Genomic DNA, 11,424 nt, shown 5'->3' with positions numbered 1-11,424 from the left:
GATGGGAAGCCTTGATCGGTTAACGTACTTGGGCCGGGGATGATGCCCTAGAAGTGCAGACCGTCGAATCACTATATTTTCACCATGGTGTCGATGAAAAATTTCACCTCCACAAAGAATCATACCAACAAAAAAGGCTTGACACAGCAACATAAACACATCAGATCTGAATAATCGGATCTGCGAGGACAGAAAACTCTCTAATCTCATGGCACCGCCAAACAAACGAGAGGAAATTTATTCTTACAAAACTATAATGATCACTAGACAATGGCGAAGAATATAGAGGTCTTGAAGATCCAAGGTCCACCCACCTCTCAGTGCCAAAATGGCAGTTGAAGGCGAGGGGACCTAAATTTCTCAGATGACGACGACTGCGGCGGCACAAGAAACCCTAACAATATTGGTTGTTTGGCGTTGTCTACCCCATAGACGCCTTACTTTGTTTTTAGGAGCATATGCCTTACTTAGGCGTCCGGTTGTAACTGCAAAACTTATTCCATTGTAGCCTAGGACGAGACTTGCCTGCTCCTCCCGCGGGCGCCCATCCGTACTCCCGCGTATGTGGTTTGATTTGATTGGAACAAAATAAAGGCCCGGCCCCATCCCGTTAAAATCAAGAATGATTAGATTAGGAAGGAAAAAGCAAAAAAGAGCCGTAAAATGAAGTGGGAGCACGGATGGGAGCATGAGGAGGAAGCAGGCAAGCTGGATCCTGTAGCCTAGTGGACCTTTTCTACTTTTCTAGCTCCTTAATGGGCCATAATCCGTGAAACACACAACATATGCAAAGCATGGGTCGGGATCCCCGCATAGAGCGGCTACAGTCTCCTCTATACCTGACCAAATGGGCCGGGTTTTTCGGACCGGCCCGTGAGCACGCCGGCACGGCTTGTCTTGGGCCAGGCACGGCACGCGCTAAACGGGCCGGGCCCGGCACGCGGCACGCCCTGGGCCGTGCCTGCGCCTGAAGGCTGGGCACGCGGGCCGGCACGGCACGGCCCGATTAAGTTTTTTTTTATTTTTTTCTACATCTATATATGACTCAACATGTAAAAATAGGCTAAAAACGTTCAGTGCGTCAAATAATAGACTGAAAATATGCGGCCCACCGTACTAAACGGGCCAACGTGCCGACCCGTTTAGCACGCAGGCCGGCACGGCACGGCCCCATATAGTAATCATGCCCTGGCGGGCCGTGCCGGGCCAGGCACAATTACGATGGGCCGGGCCGTGCCGTGCCGGGCCGGCCCGTTTGGCCAGGTATAGTCTCCTCGGTCTCTCTTCCCTAAAAAAAGTCTCCTCAGTCTCTCACTGTTCATCAGCCTCATCGCCATCGGCGCGTCGCTAATGGAGGCGGCCAACCCCAATCCCACCGTGGTGCTGCACGCCTGCCTGGGCGTGGGCCACCTCATCCCCATGGTGGAGCTCGCCAAGCTCTTCCTCCTCCGCGGCGTCCCCGTCGTCATCGCCGTCCCGACCCCGCCGGCCTCCACCGCCGATTTCTTCTCGTCCACCGCCTCCGCCGTCGCCGGCCTCGAGGCCGCCAACCCTTCCATCGCCTTCCACCACCTCCCGCCCCCGGACTACCCCGACCCCGACCCCCACCCCTTCCTGCAGATGCTCGACCTGCTCCGCCTCACCGTGCCGTCCCTGCTCGCCTTCCTCCGCTCCCTCCCCTCCGTCGCCGCGCTCGTCCTCGACCTCTTCTGCATCGACTCCCTCGACGCCGCCGCCCAGACCGGCGTCCCGGCGTACATCTACTACACCTCCTCCGCTGGCGACCTCGCGGCGTTCCTCCACCTGCCCCGCCACTTCGCCACCACGGAGGGGAGCTTCAGGGACATGGGCAAGGCGCCCCTCGGCTTCCCCGGGGTCCCGCCGATCCCGGCGTCCGACATGCCGCACACCGTGATGGACCGCGCGGACCCGATCTGCACCATCAGGATCGGGCACTACGGGCGCATCCCGGAGGCCAGGGGCGTGCTGGTCAACACCTACGAGTGGCTTGAGGCGAGGGCCGTGGGGGCGCTCAGGGAGGGCGTGTGCGTCCCCGGCCGCCCGACCCCACCGGTGTACTGCATCGGGCCGCTGATCGTCTCGGACTCGGCGGCGGCGCAAGGCGAGCGGCACGCGTGCTTGTCATGGCTGGACGCGCAGCCGGAGCGGAGCGTGGTGTTCCTCTGCTTCGGCAGCATGGGCGCCGTGTCGGCGGCGGAACTGAAGGAGATAGCGCACGGGCTCGAGAACTCCGGCCACCGCTTCCTGTGGGTCGTGCGCACCCCTCCGGCTGACCCGGCCAAATTCTTCCTGCCGCGTCCGGAGCCAGACCTGGACGCGCTCCTCCCCGAGGGGTTCACGGAGAGGACACGAGACAGGGGGATGGTGCTGAAGATGTGGGCGCCGCAGGTGGAGGTGCTGCGGCACGCCGCCACCGGCGCGTTTGTGACGCACTGCGGGTGGAACTCCGTCCTGGAAGCGGCGTCGGCCGGGGTGCCGATGCTGTGCTGGCCGCAGTACGCGGAGCAGAGGCTGAACAAAGTGTTCGTGGTGGACGAGATGAAGGTCGGGGTGGTGATGGAGGGATACGATGAGGAGCTTGTGAGGGCTGAGGAGGTGGAGAGGAAGGTGAGGCTGGTCATGGAGTCAGAGGAAGGGGAGAAGCTGAGGGAGAGGCTGGCACTGGCCAAGGAGAAGGCCGCTGAAGCGCTGGCAGACGGCGGGCCGTCGCGGATGGCGCTCGCCGAGTTCTTGAAGCATTCGAAGCTCTCCACATGATCAAGCACACAAGATAGCTACAGGATTGGCCTTGGAATGTGTGATTCTAATGGTTTGAATCAATTCCCACCCTGAACTATGAACTTGCGCTTGTGGTGTTAAGATGATGTGGTGAAAGTTATAATAGCTGCCTCAGCAATATACTACTGAAATGATATGTCATAGCTCTGTGCTCCTGAATTCCACACTGAAGCTTTCCTCAGTTATGTTGTATTCAGAATTGACAGTACATGGGACTGTTGTATTTAGCACATGCTCCCTTGATGAATTGCTATGGTTATTATTTCGATTTTACTGGTGGCATGAGCCCTCCTACTCATGGCGCTGAAATGCGAAATCACAATAAGCGCCTAAACACGGAAGCACAACCTACTCATGATGTTCTTTTCTTGGAAGAACTCAGGTAAACCAACTACTTAAATGGAGTTGTTTCTATGTCAGCTTTTGTCCATTGCATTGCCCCTCTAGTCTTTTCTTGGCCTCCTGTGATCCACGCAAACCATTTTCATTGGTCTGTTGGTATAGCTTTAGTTTGTTGTGTGGAGCATATAAGCTAGACTGAAATATGTTTCTGTTTGACCTGCCCCTTTTGAAAGCTTTTAGAGACTACTCTGGTGCTGAGCACATCTCTGTTGCTGAAATGGATCTCATGGCATGACTAGGAGGGCTCACGGCACCAGCAAGCATTTACATAAGCATCTCTGTTGCTGAAATGGATCTGCAAGCTTTTTAATGAGCCTAATGTTCTTTGTGGCAACGGTTTTTTCAGAAGAAATACTTGCCTGGTGGTTCTTCCATTTTTATGTCTGTTAAGAAAGGATCACAGCTTTGAAATGGTCTGGAAAAGATCAAACACTGGTTTCAGTGGGGGAAAGTTTTTGTGGTTGGTAATGGGAGACAGGTCAGGTTCTGGCTAGATGTTTAGCTTGGCCATACTACTTTGAAAATCAAATTCCCTGAACTGTTCCTTGTGGCCCCTGATCCTGATATCTCGGCAGATAAGGGCTAAGGCTTATGATGTAGAGACCCACTGCCGGGATATTCATTTCAAACGAGCTTTCAGGTGTTCAGAATCGGAAATGCGGGAGGAATTTATGTCTTTGCTTCAGCCCATATACCTGAAGAATTGGGCTGACAAAAGTGTAGTGGAGTTTAACTAACAATAGTATTTATACTTCTAGTCCATGTATCCATTGCTGGCTTTCCAGGGAGTGTGGACTCCTTATCGGAAAAAAATATGGAAAATCAAGGTGTCTCTTAAGATTAGGTTCTTTGCTTGGCAAGCCGTTCTTGATCGGGGCTCCTCCTCCTTTTCTAAAAAATCAGCCGTTCTTGATAGTGGTGCGGACTAGAGAGCAAATCTCTTTTTGAGAGAGAGAGAATAGAGAGCAAATCTTGATTCCTCAAGGGCCAACTGAACTGATGGCCTTTGACCATCTGCTGTTTCAGTGTCTCATTGCTGCTTTCTTATGGGCTGTGTGGTTCGGGAGACGCTGGGATGACGGTGGAGTCCTCTGTCCATGCACCATTTCCTTGGTTGTCTGAATTATGGCTCGAATGGGAGTGTGAAGTTTATTTGGTATGGTGTTATGGCTGTTTGGCTTTATGGAGAACTCGAAACAACCTTATCCTGATCTTCTTGCAGCATTGGCGGGTTCTCTGGACAAGGAAGCAGGAGATCTTAGATCTTGTTCTTCAACAATGTTGATGCTGCCTGAGGAAACTGCGCTGATCTCTTCGCCAGATGAAGATCCTGGATGTTTTTTTGTTCTGCCCTTAACCGTACTGTCTTTTTACTTTTGCTGGTGGTGTTTGGTCTAGGGAGCTACTTTGTTTCTTTTGCATTTTATCCTGATGTTATAGGCCTGGTTGTCTAAAAAAGATTGTGCATCGTATGTGCAGCTCTACTAACACAGGCATTGCTCTCTCATGCATTTTGTGCTGTTCTTACCCTGATTTTGGTTTAGTTGTCTTAAGATAATTACACTTATTCTGTAATGTGAGTCTGTCATTGCCGAAGGAGAAGGCCGCGGAAGCGCAGGCAAACAGTGGATCGTCGTAGATGGTGTTCTCTGAGTTCTTGAGGTGATTAAAGCTCCCAGAGTGACCAAGCACAGAAGACAGCAACAAGATTGGTCTTTGAATTGTGTGATTTTGAAGGTTAGCACCGATTCCCTCCCTTGATCAGAAGTATGAACTATCTGTTGTGAATTTACAGGCTTGCAGCAGGTGGTGATAGTAGTTTTGCTATGCAGATTAGCTGCTTCAGCAATTATATTCTAAAAATGATATATGCCCATAGCTAGTTGTGCTTCCAAATTCCAAACTGAAGCTATGAAAACTGCAAGCTCTATCACAATATGTTAGGTAATAGTCAGTGCATCTGTTCAGAATTGACAGTCACAATGAACAGTTTAGATCCCCCAAAAAAATCACAATGAACTGCTGTATTTGGCGCATGCCTCTCTGATAATTTGGTGCCGACATTATTCAATTTGATTGATACAATAATTTGAGTGAGCAATGAGCCCTCCCTGCTGCACTGGACACACTAATGCAGTAATACAAACTCTATTTTTCTCCTATGCTGCTGAGAAAATCTGCAGGTTGTTACTACCAACCTTGCAGAGTACATCTGTCATCCAGCCAGCTTGATCAATTGTTGCATCCTCCATTCTCCAAATCTCCCAAGAACTCGGCGAATGCCACGTCAGAAGACCCGCCGTCGCCGATGGCGTCCGACGCCATCTTCCTCGCCGTCGCAAGCGTCTCCCTGAGCTCCGTCCCTTCCTCAGTCTCCATCACCAGCCTCAGCTTGGCCTCTATCTCCCCCGCCTTCACCATTCTCTTCTCGTATCCCTCCAACGGCACGGCGATCTTCATCTCCTCCACCATGAACACCTTGTTCAGCGCCTGCTCGGCGTACATCGGGTAGCATATCATCGGCACCCCGGCCATGATCGCCTCCAGCGCCGAGTTCCACCCGCAGTGCGTCACGAAGGCGCCGGTGGCGGCGTGCCGCAGCACCTCCGCCTGCGGCGCCCACATCTTCAGCACCATCCCTCTGTCCCGTGTCCTCTCCGTGAACCCCTCGGGGAGGAGCGCGTCCAGGTCTGGCTCCGGGCGCGGCTGGAAGACGTCGGCCGGGTCCGCAGGTGGGCTCCGTACGACCCACAGGAAGCGATGGCCGGAGCTCTCCAGCCCATGGGCTATCTCCCTCAGCTGCGCCGCGGACACGGCGCCGATGCTGCCGAAGCAGAGGAACACGACGCTCCGCTCCGGCTGCGCGTCCAGCCACGCGAGGCACTCGTGCCGCGTCTCGCCGTCCCCGCTCTTCTTGCCGTCGTTGACCAACGGCCCGACGCAGAACACCCTCGGCGTCGGCCGGCCGGGCACGCAGACGCCGTCGGCGAGCGCCTTCAGGGCCGTGGGCTCCAGCCAGTCGAAGGTGTTGACCAGGACGCCCCTCCCCTCCGCGATGCGCTTGAACTGGTACATCCGGGCTTTGGTCATGTCGCTCTCCTTGTCCTGCACCGACAGCGGCATGTCCGCCGCGCGGACCGGGCGCATGCCGGGGCTGCGCACGAGCGCCTCGCCCATGTCCTTGAACGACGGCAGGCCGGGGTAGAGGTACGGCATGTGGAGGAAGACGGCGAGGTCGCTGGCGGCGGAGGCGAAGAAGAAGTAGGCGGGGAGGGCGAGGTCGGCGGCGACGTCGAGCGCGTCGACGCAGAACATGTCGAGGAGGATGGCGTGGGCGGGGGCCGGCAGCGCGCGCAGGAAGGCCCGGAGCGCGGGGTTGGCGAGGCGGAGGGTGTCGTGGGCGCGCTTGATGGGGTGCGCGGCGGGGTCCGGGCTGGGCGGGGCCGGGAGGAGCCGGAAGGCGATGGAGGGGTTGGCCTCGGCGAGGCGCGCCACCGCGACGGCCGAGGTGGGGTCGCCGTCGGGCGGGTCGACGACGGCGACGACGGCGCTGTGGCCGCGGCGGAGCAGGTGCTTGGCCAGCTCCACCATGGGGTTCAGGTGGCCCACGCCCAGCGACGGGTAGAGCACGAACGTCTTCTTCTTCTCCGTCGCCGCCGGCGGCGGCGCAGCCATGGCCGAGATCGGGGGGAGAGTGTGTGCGAAGTGAAGGACGGGATCGGGGGGAATAAAAAGTCGGTTTTTGGCAAGGGTGAGTGGAATAAAAGTAGGCCACGACTGACGAAGGCTTGTACCGGCGGGTCATCACGTCCGTCAGTCCGTCTAGGTGAGCCATCAGCGGTGACGATAGCCTGGCACAGCACCCAAGTGGGAAATACGTGACGGCTCGTGGTTTGCACGCTGGCGCTCCTGGAATGGATTTTTTGTCGAAAGAGACCCTCTGCCCACTGGAATTGACAAAAGAGACCCCCTGCAGATGAAATAGACAAAAAAGACCCCCTCACAAGTGGCGGCAGGCGCGGCAGGCGACACGTGTCACCTGCCGCCACGCCATGAGGCGGCGGGCCCGGCCGCCACAACAGGAGGCGGCAGCCCGGTGTATAACGGTGTGTGCACAGTGCACAGTCCGGCGACGTAACGGGCCGCGCCAGGTGGGCCCGGCCGCCACCGGGTGAGGCGGCCGCCCCTGCCGCTGTCGCTACCCTGCCGACAAGGCCTGCTGCGCGCGGGCCCAGCAGGTGGGCCACGCCGCCACCAGCCGAGGCGGCCTGTCCTGTGCTGCTGCACGCGCGACAGTGCGCAGACGGCGCTGATTCCGAGGCGCGACAGTGACGGCTGTGACTCCGACGCGCGCGGGAATATGGACGCTTTTGGTTCTTTCGCCCGGGAATCAATCCTGCCTTTGCTTCTTTTACCTCAGCGGATGCGATGGCACTGGGAATCCGAGGCTACGGGAAGCTGTTGTGCCGACACTACAGGGATCGTAAATATCCCCGCTTAATTTTCTCGCCATCATTTATCGTCTGAGCTTATAAAAGGAGACACCGAGGCTCTCGTCCAGCCATCCTCGAAATCGGCAGCGCGCAAAGTGTATAACACATTTTTTTAGTCCGTATGAGTTTGCCTTGATCGGATCAAAGCATTAGGCCGAGGAAAATGAAGAATGCAAGTTTGCCTCCGGGGGTGGCAGTCCTGCGGTGTTGGTGTGGCGATCTTTGCAAAGTGAAGGAGGTTACGGATTTTTCAGATTGGTTGGGCATGAAGTTTTTCATGTGCGCCAATTATGAGGAAGATCCACCCATAGCTATTTCAGAGTACGACAAGCCTCCGGTATGCTATAACCATCACAAATAGATATTGTTGGTATTTTGATAGATTCTTTAATAACATTCTGGTTTCTTGTTGTAGTCTCCTTCGCCTCTGTGCATGTACTATCGTTGGATTGACACGGAGATGCCCGCTTGGGCAGTGACTGAGATTCGTGAAAGAAGTCGCCGTGCGTGGAATAGTTTCTATGCGGAAGAGCGACGCGCGAAGGCGGAAGCTGAGAAGAAAGCAGAGCAAGAGAGAGAGTTAAAAGAATACTATGCGGAGCAACACCAGTTTTTTCAGGATTTAGGAAAGAAAAACAGGGAAGAGGCTCGTCGCATGGAGGAGCAGGAACGACAGCGAAAGGAAGCTCGTGAGGCGGAGAGGCAGAGAAAGAAAGAAAGGGCTCGTCAGGCCAAGGCAGCAGAAGAAGCTGGCGATGGAAAAGGAAAATATCCACGTTGGACTCAGTAGATTCCTGTGGTAGTATTTTAAATTTCGCAATCATTTGTATCTTTATTTCTGCAGTTTAATGTAGCTTCATTTCAGTAGTTAAATGTAGCTTTATTTAAATTCTACGATGTATCTTATTTTCAGTTGTACCTTGTCGTGTTGTATCTTATTTTCAGTTGTACCTTGTCGTGATGGAAAAAATATATAGTTTTAGAATAAAGTAGTGGCATTTTCTTTCCCTCCACTAATTATCGAACATCGTGCAACAACTATAAAATGAAATTAAGATAGAACATAATGCCTTACAATAAGAGAGTACAAACTAATAATGCAAGTACATCTGAATTAAACGGTACAACTGGAATATAGCTTAAAAACTACATGAAGGCATCATCGTCATCCTCCGTCGATGCAGAACTCTTGCCCTTCGAGGATGCAGAACTCTTACCCTTGGACGATGAAGAACTCTTGCCCTTCGAGGATGCAGTACTCTTGCCCTTGGACGATGCAGAACTCTTGCCCTTTGACGATGCAGAACCCGGAAGCGGCGGCATGAAGATATCATCTTCGTCCTCGCTCTCCTCAGTCCATAAAAATGGATGCTTTTCTGCGGTCCTTCTAAAATATTGAGGGGAAAGCGTTGCCTGAAAATATATTTTTCAGTGTCTAAGACGGTCAATGGTTGCACAGTATTCATCAGCCCAAATTTTTTTAAAAAAATTCATTTCGGCCTAACATAAGCAAAAGAGTGGAGCGGGATAGTATGGCGGGAGATATAGGCGGGAAAAATTGTTCCTGACTGGTGCATTTTTATTTCAGCATACATAGATGTTCAAATCGAAAAGTCTGATACAGACATATGTAGATACAATGGGTCGTGCACGTGCATAGATGAATCACCCTAATTTACGATGACCACCTGGCCTTTCCTTACGACCGGAAGGCGACAAGCGATTAGGTGGCCGGGTCACACGAAGACCGCGGACGTACTCCAATTCGGCTTCATGTGTCTGCGAGTCCTGCGTAGGTGGTGGAGTCGCGAATCCTTGTTGCGAACCTGAAGCGTAATTGTAGGCGTATGGTTGTGACTCCGCGGGGATAAAAGATGGGCCAATAACGTCCCCTCCGAAGAACTCTGTAACTAATGATGTAACCGGGTCGCCAAGATCATGTGATGCTCCCCGGAGGCCTGTGTTGACGCCGCGTTGGGTGTTCTCATCGCCCCAATTAATATCAGGTGTGTCCTGCACATAGAAACATTTTAAACAAACTGTTAGAGGATAATATATGATATCATTGTAAATGCATTGAAATGTAAACATGACTACCTGAGCATATCCCTCTCCTATACTGTCTGGCCATTGTACGTTGTGCTGGTTTAAATCTGGTACACGAGTCTCCTCGGGCATGGGGATCCCTCGCGTGGAGAGATACGGCTGAGATCCCTCACCTTGGGTGTATGCATCATATCCTGTGTACGCATATGGGTTAGGGGAAAGAAACTGCTCAGGCATCAAATCCAAACCCGTGCCATGGTCCTGAGATGTCTGCCCCTGACGAAGCTGCATCGAAGAAGAGCGATGCAGTGGCAGAGATGAGTCATGTCGTGTCAATGTCGTTCTAGTACTCGGACCCTCCCCCCATTGCTCATGGCTCGTACGCACCTCGCTCGGTCTGGACGACGGCGCCGCACTTGGTCTGGCTGACCTCGCTACCGGCATGTATGCTCCAGTGACAACGTCGTCGCCTCTACCGCATCTGAACTTCTTTGCCACGAATTGTTGCAAAAGTTTCTGGAATGTCTTGCGATATGGGCCCTGGGCCGGCATGCTATCCGTAACCATCTGCCCTACTTCATCGACATTTTCAAGCTGAACAATATTTGGATGTTATTTAGTTCAAATGATTATGAAATGATGGACCTAAAAAAGTTACAAGTGATTACCATCTGGTCAGGATAGTAAGCTGCATGCAGCTCAACATGTCTCCGCGCCTGCTCCTCTTGTGTGAGATGTGTTGGTATATTAGCTGGCTGACTGGCCAGGCTAGCACGTGTGTTCATGCAGTACCACTGCTTGTACGCTTGATCTGTACTTCCATCGTACGGTCTACAAAATTAAATAATTACATAAACCGTTGTGATGAAAGCAAAGCATATTCACGCATCGTATGATCATCGTAAAAAAATAATGTACATAAAATATACCTAAGTTGATGCACTATATCTGCTAGCGCTTCATTTTCCCACTTGTGTACCCATTCAATGTTCTCTTCCCTCCAATCGTATAAACTCCAACCCCTGCCCATATTGGTTAGCCTGCAAATTATGTAACAAAGTGTGAGTTTAGTAAATTAAAAAGGACACTAACTATTTAGGGATGTCACATCTTACTTATGTGTTTCCTCGTCGATACGTCTGGGAAAAGGTGGTGGAATTTCTTGATAGAGACCGAATTGTCTCATTACACGCTCTGGGTTGTAAGGCTCAACACACCACAGGAACAATAAGTTGCAGCGAGTCAGCCAGAATGCACTATCGGTCAACATGCCTGGTGTGAAGTGTCGAGCATCAAAGACCATTTTTAGCTGGTCCTGAGTCCACGGGTTCCATGTGACTTCTGCCTCATCAAGTATCTCAAACTGCTGGTGGTACATAGGGTAACAATTTTTCGCAATATCTGGAGACCAACGTTTCCGTGCCTTTGTCCACCTGGTGGCCATAGTTGCGCAAGCACCCTCGCTAAAGTCATATGGGTATATGGGTTGTACTATACGAGGTCGTCCTACAGGGAGGTATTCCCAGGACCACAACTGTAGAAACTCATAGGCGACACAAAGTAATGGAGCTTTTTGTGCGAAAGAGGTTTTTTGCGTGGCATCACACAAGCCTCTGTATGTATGAGATAGCATGGCAGAACCGAAGCTGTATTTTGGCTGCTCGGGTAAAGGTTCATCTACCAT

At 52.7% G+C, this 11,424-nt stretch overlaps 2 protein-coding genes across 2 annotated transcripts; one reads left to right on the top strand and one right to left on the bottom strand.

Annotated features, from left to right (window-relative positions):
* The first annotated feature begins 1,289 nt into the window (after positions 1-1,289).
* On the top strand, positions 1,290-3,072 carry LOC125525678 (anthocyanidin 5,3-O-glucosyltransferase-like). Its single transcript, XM_048690683.1, has one exon. It carries the CDS (start codon positions 1,351-1,353, stop codon positions 2,776-2,778), a length of 1,428 nt encoding a protein of 475 aa, XP_048546640.1. The 5' UTR covers positions 1,290-1,350; the 3' UTR covers positions 2,779-3,072.
* Positions 3,073-5,197: 2,125 nt separating this feature from the next.
* On the bottom strand, positions 5,198-6,953 carry LOC125525671 (anthocyanidin 5,3-O-glucosyltransferase-like). Its single transcript, XM_048690674.1, has one exon. The coding sequence runs from the start codon at positions 6,874-6,876 to the stop codon at positions 5,434-5,436; it is 1,443 nt and encodes a 480-aa protein (XP_048546631.1). The 5' UTR covers positions 6,877-6,953; the 3' UTR covers positions 5,198-5,433.
* Between the last annotated feature and the right edge of the window lie 4,471 nt (positions 6,954-11,424).

This window comes from Triticum urartu, chromosome 1 (assembly GCF_003073215.2).
Source record: "Triticum urartu cultivar G1812 chromosome 1, Tu2.1, whole genome shotgun sequence".
In the NCBI taxonomy this organism is placed as follows: domain Eukaryota; kingdom Viridiplantae; phylum Streptophyta; class Magnoliopsida; order Poales; family Poaceae; genus Triticum; species Triticum urartu.
Note: the sequence above shows the minus strand (reverse complement) of the source record. Positions and strands in the feature narration are given on the sequence as shown.

Coding starts and splice junctions, on each gene's coding strand:
- LOC125525678 (XM_048690683.1), top strand. CDS start 1,351: ATGGAGGCGGCCAACCCCAATCCCACCGTGGTGCTGCACGCCTGCCTG.
- LOC125525671 (XM_048690674.1), bottom strand. CDS start 6,876: ATGGCTGCGCCGCCGCCGGCGGCGACGGAGAAGAAGAAGACGTTCGTG.